We start from the raw sequence: 13,746 nt of genomic DNA on the forward strand, positions 1-13,746 counted from the left end.
TGAAATGGTCTTCCCTGTTGAGGGCAGCTAACTCAAATAAGCAAAGAGTCAGGGATCAGACTTGAGTCTTTCCTGGTTTGTAATCATCAGCAACTTATTGTGTGACTGTAATCTTACCTCCCATTCAGCTCCTGAGCTATTCGGAATGAGGTGCAATACAAGTTGGAAAAAATATTTACTTCACATCCCCATATACGGTGCAGTGATATAATGCTAAGGACAGCTGTTTATAAAATAATGTAACAGAAATTGCTGGTTATAAACAATAGGCCATCAATATGTAAAAGAAAAGACATAAAGATCTTTTTTATAGAAGACCAAGAGCACTAACTTAAAGCCTCCCCTACAAGATAACCTGTCCTTTCTCTTTAAGGAATATGAATGATCAAATGTGTAGTTGTAATCTCCATTGCTTATTCACTATGGTTGAAGTCATTCCTGCTGTAAGCAGCTCTGGTTAAGCCTTCTTTTGCATCTGGTTCAATTCTACTACCTATCAATATTACCTACTTTGAACAGCTCAAAGATTTTCCAAGTAAAAGATCGTATCTTCTCTACATTTGTCTAGAATGGAAAAAAGGGCCAAAAGAAACATGCTCATTATAATATCAAATTGCTTAGTCTCATCTAAATAACACAAAACACTTTAGACTACCCTTTAGTTGCTGTAACTTGATCCATAAATTGGATACATTATTGTTCTAGTAGGCTTTAACTTAAATAGCTGCAACAGTCATTAAATATATATTATTTTAAATGTATTAGTCATCTTCGGCAGTCCACTAAAGAGGTCTCAAATTATATCTTGAAACTGTGTTTTGTATAAGGCCAATCAGATTTAAATTACATAGGATTTCCTCATGCTTTATAACATCTGGCATTCTCAAATGCCTTGACTCCCAATATCTAATATTATCTAAGCATCAAATAATTTAAGGCAGCTGGAGATCATCTCCACAGTGGATAAAATCTGCCTGTAGCAATCTTCTGAAACCAAACAGCAGTAATTATCCCAAATAGGTGAGTATATACTTTAAAGGAAACAGATTAAGATGTTGAGGAGTCTAAGTAGGCAGGGAAATAAAAAGCAAAAACATTTCTAGAAATACATACAAAGTATCACAGGACCAATCATAGATTAAGTAAATCGAATGTCCAACAGAAAACAGAAAAATGCAACAAGATGAAAATTGCTGTAAAATGACAGAAGGTAAAACAGAAATGTTACTATCCTGGACTATCTGAAGATTCCACTGGCTGGAAACAGGCAGAGTTCTTCAATGTATAATCACAAATAAAAGCTACATTGAGTTAATTTCAGCATTAATTGAACTTTAAATAAGGCTGATACAATCCTCCTGCAACAGAAATACTTTCATACTGAGCTGTATTTTTAAGAAAGCCAGTCAATTTCCTTGTTTTGCAGGTACAGCAAGTGAATCGGGAAACAAGCAAAAGTGAAACTTCACAATTAACTCTAAAGCCAGAGATAAGATTTCAGGAAAATAAACTCACAGTTATAAAGTCAGGTAGATCTCCCCAGCCCCTTGCAAGAATGGTGAGAACAGGAAAACGAGATTCTCAATGTCAAGAAAGAAATTTACAATTTTCCACTGAAGGCTTAAATAGCTAGATGAGAATCTTGCTAGTGAGAGGTGAGGGGTCTCTTTGCATGCATTAACATCTCCTTCTGACCTTGTCTCACCTCATTCATATTCAAGTTACCATTTTTCCATACAATGGAGAGAAAGCAGACTCTTAATTTCCAACATTAAAGTCTCAGCGGGACTCGATTGGTGCTTGCTGCCATCTTCTGTGGGTCTCTGTCATGGTCAGCATTGCCCACTCCTCAGGGCACACTCCTCGGGCAGTGACTGCCTGCCAACCTCTCCCTTGTCCACCGAGGATGGTATCAAGCATATACCAGTCTCAGCACACCAACATGGCAGCGCCAACTCACTTACACAACAGTTCACAACTTCAATGGCATGATTTGAAACTCACAGGCACTTTGTCATTGTAATGTTGCTGCTGAGCCACTTTGATCGCAGAGATAGGCACCTATCTCATGACTCGGTAAAGGGTGCATCCCATGGCTGTTAGCTTACTCTCAATGTTCACTCCCTTTATTTGGATGCTTACAACATCTGTGCCTTACTTTTCTGTGCATTGCCACAATGTTCAGGACTTAAAAAGCTTGCATTATTTCTGCCTTACCTTGCCTTTTAATGTAGGCATTAAGCCAGGGAACTTGTACTGTTTGCCAGCAATGAAGAATCAAGGAGATGAGCTTGTTACTGTCTGTGCGACACAAATTTCACATCTATTCCCTGTGCCAGCAGCCTACATGGCAAATGCATTAAAAAATACTTTAACCTAACGGCCCTATCTGAAAGGCTAAAGGAAGCAGCTCTCAGTCACATCGAGAGGGACTGATTTCGATCAGGGATCCCACGTTAGTCAGTCTAGGGCATCATTTGATCTTGGTCCAGTGGCTTGAAAAGCACAGCAGTTCAGGCAGCATCCGAGGAGCAGTAAAAATCGACATTTCCGGCAAAAGCCCTTCATCAGGAATATTCCTGATGAAGGGCTTTTGCCCAAAACATCAATTTCGCTGCTCCTTGGGTGCTGCCTGAACTGCTGTGCTTTTCCAGCACCTCTAATCCAGAATCTGGTTTCCAGCATCTGCAGTCATTGTTTTTACCCTGTGGCTTGAACACAGTCAGTGCTTGGTGCATTCTGAATCAGATACTCTGTAGTACTCCAACTGAGGAGTGGGCCATGATCAGTCCTGCAGGTCCCGTACAGAGATCAGTCAAGGTTCTGCTCACGTGTCAGTCAGGGCTGTCCTTCGTATCTGGTTACAGCAGTGAGCCATGATCATTCTGGGAGATCTGTGCTCTTAAAGTTAAGGGAGCCTAACAGGGACCACTACTGTCATTGGAACATTGGTAAAGTCAATTGTAGAAATTGGAGGCAGCTTGCTGCAATGCAGAGGGGATAATATTGTAAAAGGTGGGTGGGTGGGTGTGTGTGTGTGTGTGTGTGGGGTGGGGGTCAACTCCTTATAAAGGGTGGAAGATGATAAAGCCTTGGAGGGCATAGGTCACTGCAGGAGGGACGGTCACAACAGTCTCCACTGTCTTAGTATCACTGGTATAATCAATTATCTGATCATTGTCTAGTGTTCCATAACAGATTTTCATTACAGTTTTCATAAATATAACAGCATTTTCATTAAAATATAAGAACTAGGAGCAGGAGTAGGCAATTCAGCCCCTTGAGCCTGCTCCACCATTCAATATGATCATGGCTGACCTCATCTCAGCATAAATGCCACATTCCTGCCTGTTCTTCATAACCTTAACCAATTACTAATTAAAAATGGTTAAAATTGATGAAGAGATAAACAATGTCCCAGCCTCCACCACACTTTGGGATAATGAATTCCAGAATCATGATCTTTTGTGAGAAGTAATTTTTCCTCATCTGTTTTGGATCTGCTACCTCCTTACTCTAAAACGATGATCTCTCATTCTAGATTACTCCACGAGAGAACATCCTTTCTATGTCGACTCTGTCAATTCCCTCTAGCACCTGATATATCTCAATTAAATCTTTCATTCTTAGATTCTAAAGTGTATAGGCAGAAATTGCTTCATCTCTCTTCCTAAATCAAAGCTTTAATCTCTGGAATCAACCTAGTGAACCTCCTCTTAACTGGTTCCAATGAAACCACATCCCACCTCAATCAAAAGGACCAACATTTACACAATATGCCATTCATGGTCTCACTAATGTCTTGCAAAATTGCTGCAATACTTCCCCACTTTTAAACTCTGTTCCTTTACCAATAAATGCCAAAATTCCATTTTGCCTTTCTTATTCTCTACATTAACTGCATAGTAATTTTGTGTTTCATGCATAAACTTTCACTTATCCACGTTAAGAATCTTCTGCCAAATTTGGGCCCACTCACCTACCCATATCCGTTTGCAAATTTCTTATTTCTTCCCATTATTTTCTCCATATTCTCCTAAAATAAAAGACTAAATGAATGTATTAGAATTTCAGTAAAATATTAATGATGGGTATGCAAATGTTTCAAACAACTGGTCTATTCATTTATATTGTGAAGAATCCACCTCATTGTCAGAATGTGAATTAAATTTGAGATCATTTTGAGGTGTATCATTCTGGGATAAAGTAAAGATGGTTACATTGGAGATGATCAACCTTACACAAATAGTATTGTAGTTTAAGGTAATCTCCTTTCCGTATGGCACAGTTATTAACACGATGAAGACAAGTGTCAAAAATGCAACAATGTTTTTTGATATTTTGGCGAAAAATAATGACAAGAAATAAAATTAAAAATTTTATAGAAGCCATCTCACCATAGGAGAAATTGCTAAAATCTCACTATTCAAGTCCTGTTTTGTTTGAACAGAAAAACGTGAAATCCAAACAGAATTAGAACATATCGTCTATCGAGCTTACTCTGTCAGTCAATTATGGATGATTTTGGTTTGCCATCATGGTTACTCACCACAAAATCCCTTAGCCTCTAACCTGGTCTTGCAGCCACAATATCTAAATGACATGTCCAGTTCAGCTTCCAGTCAACAGTAACTCCCAGGACGCTGATATAGGTCCTACCCATTTATGTTGTCACCCCTGGACCCAAACAAAATGTTCTCAACATAACTGATGTTCCAAGTTTCAAATGACCCTGCTGAAAGTGAAATTCATTACCTGACCACACTCCCCTGCCAGCACAAATGGGAGCTGCTGAAAATATCAGCTGGATTCCACATCTGAATCCCACCTGTGGAAAGGTTTCAAGATATGGCCCAACTGCACAGAAAATCTGGCCAGTTGTTTCAAGCTAAATTTCAAAAGCATAAGAATCTGAGACAAATGTGGATTTTTTCAATTGGTGACACTGAGGCAGAACATCTTATGACAGCAACCCTTTTTTGCTGACATTGAAATCATAACAAGATTAAAAAGACAGACAAATAGAACAATTGAGGGAGATTTAATTTTGTGGTTGATTAGGCAGGATGTTGGCTTCAGCAGGGTTTACATAAACAAATAGGACTTTAGAATATGAAATTATAAAATGTCGCAGCTGCTAATACATTTTAATCAATAATACATATTAATCAATTAGCTAGATTGTGTACATTCACATTTCCTTCAAAAGCATTCAAATATTTTCATCATAAAACTAAGAGGAATACATACCAAGACCAAGCTACTTTCATCACAAAAATGAAATTTGAAATACATTTGTTATGAAAGTTAAAACGGCAAGAATAGCAGATTTAGAGATGTAACTATAGCAAGTAATTAAATGACTTTAATTGATTAATTGACTCGGTAGATATAAAAGCAACAGCTGGAGATGGTGTGTAGAATGGGCTGAAAGACTGATCAGTTAAAAAACTCCATCCACAGAAAAAGATGTCTTGGTCTCTACTTCACTGCAGAATGACATTGATAGGAGAGGAGGTTGCCTAAAGGTGAAGTTTGGAAACTAAGTTCTTTTCTTACAGAAAAATGTCATTTAAGTTTGAGAAGAATGTGTCTAAGTTGTTGGAGTACAATTTCCCACCAACATGCTGTGAACCTAGTGATCAAATGAAAAATGAAGTAGATACAGACACAGATTAGAATGTTACAGAACAAACAAAAATGCAGTTAGTGGATCAGGTGTATTCCCAGAATTTGAGGCCAAGAATTAAACACTGAGTAAGGACATTGACAGTTATGGACAAATGTATAAGATGGAAGGCTTGTTAAATGAATGCAAATATTGTCATACTTTGACAAATCTGGAAAGTCAGATAATTATTCCTTCGCTGAATATATTTGAAATTCTACCTGCTTCATGGTTTGGGAATGATAATGAACTGCCACCACTAAAAAAGACTTGTGATTCTCTAAAATAGCTGGGGTAAAGGATTTCATCAGCAAGTGTAATGAAAAGTGAAATAACTTTATTATTATACAGGCCATCAATGTAAATGGCCAGAATGAAACTCACCTGCAAATGTTTTTGGGAAGTCAGCAGATTTAGTTTGCACAATACAGACACAACTGTATTCCTTTACTAAGGCCTACCTTCTTGAATCAAAATATTAAGAAGGTGTTGGTGTCAGTGATAGGAAATTAAAGAGAAAAGGGCTAATTATATTAGGACTACATCAGCATTTTTCTCATCCATCTTTACAAGTTAAAAGTCATACTAAAAAAGTGCAGGAATAAGGGTTGAGGAGTACTGTATATTTATCAAAATATTACCAATAAATGTGAGAAAAATTTAAAAGAGAACATATCATCATGAATCACAGTGAGTCTCCAATTAGCAAGAAACTTTAATAAAGTAGGAGCAATGAACTTTAGGAATCTAAGGAAAAAGCATAATCATATTGCATTTTGTAGGCATAACAATTACTTTTTGTCGATTTATAATAACATACTTTTTTTTAAAAATTGTAATAGTGAACAATGCATTGAAAAAGTGTTTAGGGACTGGATTGGAGGCATTGGCTAAATTCCTAAATGGCAATGGATGGGGTGAAGCATGTGAGAGGAGGAGAACAAGCAAGATTGTGTGGAAATACTCATGTAGTCATCAATTAAATGCTTCATAAAATCTAACAAGACATCCATGTTGTAAACTGTCATGACACAGACAGTCCATGTAGAGAACTGCAAATGGTTGGCAACTATAGTCCATATTAAATGGTTTTTGGAAGAAATCCAAAAATTCCTTTCAGCAATGAGTGATCATCTTGGCTTGAGAAGATAACCCAATTATCCCCTGTTTTTCTGAGGATTTGAATGCCCTGCATGCAGGGAGAGTGGCGTTCATGAAGGTTTCAGAAAAAATTTGAGCATCTTATGGAATTAAATAGAGCCAGCAAAAAAAATTAATCCAGGGTGTAGTACAAAATAGAAGGGCAGAATGAGATGGAAAGTATATTAAGGACATAGGCGGAGATGGAAAAAACATGAATTTTACAGCACGGCAACCAGCTTTGGTTGACCTCAAGATTAACTGGCAGTGCTTACACACTTACAGAAACTGAATAAGAAATGGAAAATAATGAGGTATCATGCACTTTGCATAATTATGTGAACCAGCTTATGGCAGATGGGCTGATTAAATATGGACAAAGTGGAAACAGAGATGCAGGACAAGGCTGTTTGCCTTGTCAAACATTGGCACTAAAATACTGTATGTGCCAGAAAGGGCCATTGAATATAGAGATGCCATCATCACAAGAATAGCAGGGAAGACAATTTGAAAATATAGAAACTGTTTGAACGTGCAAAATGAGGACGAGATGGCAAGATCCACAATCAGCAAACTGAAGTAAAGATGCAGCACACTTTCCAAAAGTCAAAATGTGAAGTCAAAATGGCTGAAGCAAAAGGTTGCAAATTTGCAAAAGGAATTGTGATCATAGGAGGTGAAGATCTTATAGTAGTCCAGAACAAGATTGGAGAACAAGTACAAAATCAGAAATCACTAGAAAAGATCAGCAGGCCTGGAAGCATCTGTGGAGAGAAAGCAGAGCTAACATTGCATTCCATTGACCTTTTTTCTGCTTTCTTTCTACATATGCTGCCAGACTTGCTGAGTTCTTGCAGCAATTTCTGATTTTGTTTCTAATTTCCAGCATCTGCAAGTCCTTTGGCTTTTTGTTGAGTGTTTAACCCACTGTCACATTTCTTCCAGCTATGGCCACCTTGAAGAAATTCGGCTCCGCTCTCCGACAGAATTTTCATTGTAATCTTTCTTTCTTGTTCACTGTCATTTCTTTCATTGTCACTCCTGATGTTTGATCAGTTATTTGCCAAAACTCTCTTCCACAGCTACATCATATTCCTCAGTAACTGCCTCTGGCTCAGACACACCCCATGAGGATTCCAACTCAAGTTTCATCCTTTGTGCTTTGAATGTAACCAGATCATAGGATCTCCATGATGTACAACGTTCCTCAGACACCTGTTCTCGCTACATTCTGAGAACCACACTCAGTGCCATGCGTTACCATATGCATATTCTCAAACTCTCTCTAAGACCATGATCTCACACCGGCTCAGAGCTGCCCTGCCCTCCCAATTCCACTTCATCCTCTGACTTGATATTCTAACAAGAAATGTTTTCTTTTCCTTTCAGGCATGAAGGAACACAAGATGCAACAACCTAAGATACTCATGCCTGTTTGGAACCTACCTCCCCAACTCTTCCCTTTGACTCTATCCACTCCCCCAACCCCACTTCCTGTCATGTATTTACTATTCCTCCTGACTGTCTGCTTTCTGATGTTGGATGTTTTGCACTCAGCAAAGGTTTCAGTTTTATCCCTCTGCATCCCCATCTTAATATATTTTTGACACGACATGACATTGAACTCTTCTGTTGCCTTCACCTCTGTGCCCATTTCTTTGGGCAAGAGTCCTCTCCCTGTCCCTCAACTCCTTTCACCCACCTCCAACATTCTCCCTCCACCTGGAGCACCTCCCTCTGCCCTCTTACCTGCAATCAACTTGTTCATCAAGAACTCTTGATATGACACTGGTCATCTCAATTTCTCTGCCCCCCGCGCCCCCTTACCCATTTCAACCTACCTCCCTCTGAACTGACTGCAGACAGCCAGACTTATCTTACAGATGCAAAGGAAAAGTGCTCCCTAATGGGATATACTAGGCTAAAGCCAGTAAAATGCCTCAGGTTTCTAAAGAGAAGCATGGTATTCCAGATGTTAGAGTGGATTCTCCTCCTACAAGGAAAGTACTCTTAAATATCTTCATAGCTCTTTTAAGTAACAAACTCCTGCAAATTTAAGTTAATCAATATAAAAGCTGTATTTTTGCAAGCTGGAAAGTTTCAAAAACAATAATTTTAAAACAACCTGAAGAAGCAGGTGATTAAAAAGTGAAGATACGGAAATTGAATTAATGTTTAAGTTGAGTGATTCAGCCAAGGTCTGATATTTCAGTTGAGGAAGGGTCACTGGACCCAAACATTGATTCTTCTCCAGATTCTGCCAGATCTACTGAGATTTTCCAGCAATTTTTGTCTTTGTTTCTGATTTATAGCATCAGCAGTTATTTTGGTTTTTTTAAATAGTATTTCATTGTTAGGACATCTCATTGAAATTTAGGAGCACTCAGCTTCAAGTAAACCCAGAAATGTTCTATGAGTATCACCAAGAGAAACTGGCAGGCATCTTTATGATGCAGATTGATAATTAATTTCCTTTGAGGAGGTTGTGCAGAATTTGTGCAATGTATGGGAGATAAAAGGAAAAGGGAATTTAAGATTGGGAGTCAGGCTTCAGGGATCTTCAAATATGTTGGGTGAAAAGTTAAGCAGAAAATATCAGGAGTGACTTTAGATCAACAGCCTTAGTTGGAAGGTATTAACTGAATCCTGATAAACTGGGCCAGATTCTCATAGAAAGGATTTCAGGGCCAGAAGTAGATACCCTACCAATGCACTAAAAGCTCTTTTTCATGGATTGTCTGGATGTCTTCAAAAGTTTTAGATAAGCAGAGGGGAATCTGTAAATATAGTAGTTAAGCAAGCACTCAAGGTTAATTTATCGATTAATTTACTCGGTTGATATAAAGTAGAAGCAATAGGGCTTTTCTAGTACCGTGGTACTGTCTGTAACTCTGGGCGAGAAGGCTTTGTTACCAGTTCAAACTGCTCCAGATATGTGTCATAACACGTATGAACAGGTTAATTAAAAATATCTACAATGCAGACGTAGGTGGGAAGAGTGTGTGTAAGGAGCTGTAAGGTGAATAGTTAATTAATTATCTACAAAAAGAGATGTCTTCACAGGACTTATGTTGTAATGGTAGTTACCGTAACTCTGGGCCAGAAGGTCCAGGTTTAAGTCCCATTTCAGGATGTTAGGAAACTGGTCACAATACATGTAAAATATTTTGACTGAAAGAAAATGGAGAGATGATTAGTCCAGAACTAGAGGGCAGAGGGTTAGGTTGAGAGGGGAAAGATATAAAAGAGACCTACGGGGCAACTTTTTCACACAGAAGGTGGTACATGTATGGACTGAGCTGCCAGAGGAAGTGGTGGAGGCTGGTACAATTACAACATTTAAAAGGCATTTGGATGGGTATATGAATAGGAAGGGTTTGGAGGGATATGGGCCGGGTGCTGGCAGATGGGACTAGATTGGGTTGGGATATCTGGTCTGCATGGACAGGTTAGACCGAAGGGTCTGTTTCCATGTTGTACATCTCTATGGCTCATAATAAAATGCAAATGCATTTGAATAAGGTAATCACCACTGAATAGCAAGATTCTGAAGTCAATGTTTAAAGCTTAAGGGGAAAAACAAATCGGTCATTCCTTTTTTGAAATCAAGGTTCTCGCTTTTTCATTCTCACCACACTTTAACAACTTTCTGGCCATTGTCTGCACCACACCAGGGAGGGGATCATTCACTCATTGTTTCATTTAATCTTGCAACCAACGAGCTTTGAAACCCGTTTTTTTTAAAAACTGGGAAAATTTGGAAAAGAGGAAAACAAAAATAACTTCATAACAAGTTATTCAACAACAAAACTCCGCTGCAAAACGGTTCATCTGAAACTTGAACTAAATTAAAAAAATTAAATACAGTACAAGCTAAGAAGTCCACAGATGTCAACAATTTAATAATAAATGCCATGCACCTGTACATACCGGAGTGAACAGCCCAGTGTGATATTGCTTACATACCTGCACATTTGAAGGTTCTTGTTTAACTTCAAGACCAGCCTGTTCACACAGCTGCTGAAAAACATTTGTGGCGTATTACTTCGATCATATTTTACAGCAGCTATAAACTTAACTTCTGTGCAGTAAACTATGTGTATATCATACACATATATAAAACAGAGATAACCATTTTTTGTAAGTTTGCACTTTGAGTTAATAGCTGAAAAATGTGTTGCTGGAAAAGCACAGCAGGTCAGGCAGCATCCAAAGAGCAGGAGAATCGACATTTCGGGCATGAGCCCGAAGAAGGGCTCATGCCCGAAACGTCGATTCTCCTGCTCTTTGGATGCTGCCTGACCTGCTGTGCTTTTCCAGCAACACATTTTTCAGCTTTGATCTCCAGCATCTGCAGTCCTCACTTTCACTCTGAGTTAATAACCTACATGTTTTCTGTGTGTCTCAAGTTAATCATTAACTTGCAAGTACCATATACAGTTGAGTAAAAGTTGATTTTGTCAAATATTTTTGGTCAAATGATCTGGACTTTTCCATAAATCTCATGTAAAGGTCGACCCTAGTTCTTCACAGATCACAAATCAACAGGTTTTTTCTTTACTCATTTAGAGATCAATTGGCCTTTTGCTAATGATATGGTATTTTGGACTGTAGCATGAATTTCAGCCCTCAGAAGTAATATCCATGTAATAAACAACCATAAATTTAACCTTAAAGTCTAAAAAAAATCAACTTTTACATGAGTATATACGGTATTTCAGTAGCCACAGTAATTTCTTTTAAACAGATCTGAAGCCTGGCTTTAGGTAAATGATGGGTCCTCATGTTTGTTAGCGACTCCTGGAAGTTGTTTCTTTTTAAGCTTAAATCGAAATACCTACAGCTTTGAGAGGGAGACTGCTGACTTCAGTTTTCCTTTAAGTTAGGCAGTCTTAGGAGGTCCCTGGTTGGTAATGGATGTATAGACCTAATGAACCAAAGAAGAAGAAATAAAGTGCAGTACTGTTCACCTTAGAGCGAACGGTAAGTATTAGTCCCAGGCACCAAGTGATAATACAAAACCCCAAATGCATTATTTAAAGCTGACTCTGATTAAAGGAATGGGTGGAGCAGGATACTGAGTTGTGGAAGGAGTTATTGGTCTCCTAATATTTGAGAGAAATGAGAAAGGGACAGTACACATGGAGTCAACAATATTTTAGGACCTTGAAGAGTAGACAGAACATTGGGATGAAATATGCAGAGATGCTCTGAGACATGAAATCATTTGAGGTTTCAGGTGTGAAAAGGTTCCTGGAATATTTGAGTACTAAATATTTAATTATAATAATTTGGACTGAACACTGAGTCATGGTAAACTCATGACTGATCCCATCTCCTTCGTAGTGATATTAGAGGGAGAGAAATTAGAGAAAATATAATAAAAGTTCAATGGCGCTCACTAAAGTCACTTTGTACAGCTAGCTTTGTTCTTGCAATGTCCTGAAAGGGGAATAAAGTGGTAGCACTGTAACTCACATCAAGTTTTAACTGCTGCATTATTAAGGAAATAATTTAAAAGTCTCAATTGAGAATATACTATATAGCTTATCAAAAAAAACATCCCTCTAACAGACCTAATCTGCCTTCATACCACAGCATGTAAGTAATTTGAGTATGACCAATGTTTCTGTTTTTACTAACTTATTTGGTCTATTACAAGTGTATGTCTATTATAAAAGATCATTCGCTGCACTTCAAAATTAAGTCTTGCTTTTCCTGAGAGGTGCCGTGTATTTATTGCCCCTTTGATAAGTTTTTTTTTCCCCTGACAAGATCCGTTTCCCCTATAATATTGTTTTATTTGGTATCATTCGAATTATTTATGTTTCTGCACCAACTCAATTTAACATTTCATGCTCTCTCAACAACCTTTTTATGTATTCCCATTATAGAGCGGGAAAAAAAAGTCAGTCTTGTCAACCATATTCGTTTTCGGTATGTAAAAGGATGGTGTTTATATTTTCCCCTCAGTTGAACCAGAATGTTCCTTAGTGGGAGGCGTCACACAATGCACATTGATACACGTAAGTGGCCAGCGTTGACGTACAGTAGAGCAAAGGCCTGGCTTTGCGAGGCTTTGTCCCTCCTGCAGCTCACCCTTGCCGACATGTCACCAACACGGCCAGCCAGCAGCACACAATCTGAGGCCCAAACATGGAGGGAAGCTGAAATATTTATATACACAATGTCCTTTTTTAAATTAAACTTCTCCTCGTACTTCCATCGGGAAAATAAACAGTCGCAGTGCAGTCTCGGCACCCTGTATGTTATGTGTGTTATTAATTAAAGAGAAGCCCGCAGGTTTTGAGAAGCTGTGGGGAAGGAAGCAGTGTCCTCAGGGTAAGGAGCAGCAGCAGCGGAGAGTGGACTTTTCCCGCCATCGAACGTTGCTACTCCCCCGACGTTCCATCGCCAATGGATACAAAGTTGGAAACAATGAGCCGGTACTTGTTACACACTCACCCGCAGCGCGTCCCCCTGGCCAGAGGTACCAGCCGCTGCCACTGCCACCGCCGCCTCCTCCTCCTCCTCACTCATCCCGCCGACACTTTCTCTCTGCTGCCTGCGTGACAAACAACAACAAACCAGCAAAAGGGTATCAGGCTTTCGCTCGCACGCAGATCCTCCTCATCACGTTGTTGTTATTGAGGGGAGAGGAAGAAAAACCGTTCTGTCATTTTCCAGAAACATCGCGAGATTTCTCATCATTCCGCCAATCATTCGGCAGATTCCTATGCCAGTCTGTGAAATATTTCGAATGTGAGTGCCCCCCACCCAGGGATCAGCTACCAGAAACGACCTTCTTCTTTCTCCCCAAATGTCAGGGAAATGGTTACTCTTTAAGTCTGACTGATTGCATCCCAGAGAATGATTCAGTCTCCTAGATTGATGCAGAAATGCGCTCTTTGTGGGCAGCAGTTACTCCTGATACCGCG

General features: G+C 39.0%; 1 protein-coding gene across 2 annotated transcripts in view; it reads right to left on the reverse strand.

Moving 5' to 3' along the window:
* smarca1 (SWI/SNF related, matrix associated, actin dependent regulator of chromatin, subfamily a, member 1) overlaps positions 1-13,471 on the reverse strand; it is a 106,621-nt gene extending 93,150 nt beyond the window's left edge. The window contains exons 1-2 of one of the 2 annotated variants that reach the window (XM_060832512.1): positions 13,274-13,471; positions 10,775-10,825 (exon numbers count right to left, since the gene is read on the reverse strand). In XM_060832512.1, coding sequence (XP_060688495.1) covers positions 10,775-10,825; positions 13,274-13,348 — 126 coding nt within the window. In that variant the 5' untranslated portion in view covers positions 13,349-13,471. Of the gene's footprint in view, positions 1-10,774; positions 10,829-13,273 lie in introns of both variants that reach the window. The other variant, XM_060832511.1, reaches the window with a different exon arrangement.
* Positions 13,472-13,746: the final 275 nt, after the last annotated feature.

Source organism: Hemiscyllium ocellatum, chromosome 11, assembly GCF_020745735.1.
Source record: "Hemiscyllium ocellatum isolate sHemOce1 chromosome 11, sHemOce1.pat.X.cur, whole genome shotgun sequence".
Classification (NCBI taxonomy): Eukaryota; Metazoa; Chordata; class Chondrichthyes; order Orectolobiformes; family Hemiscylliidae; genus Hemiscyllium; species Hemiscyllium ocellatum.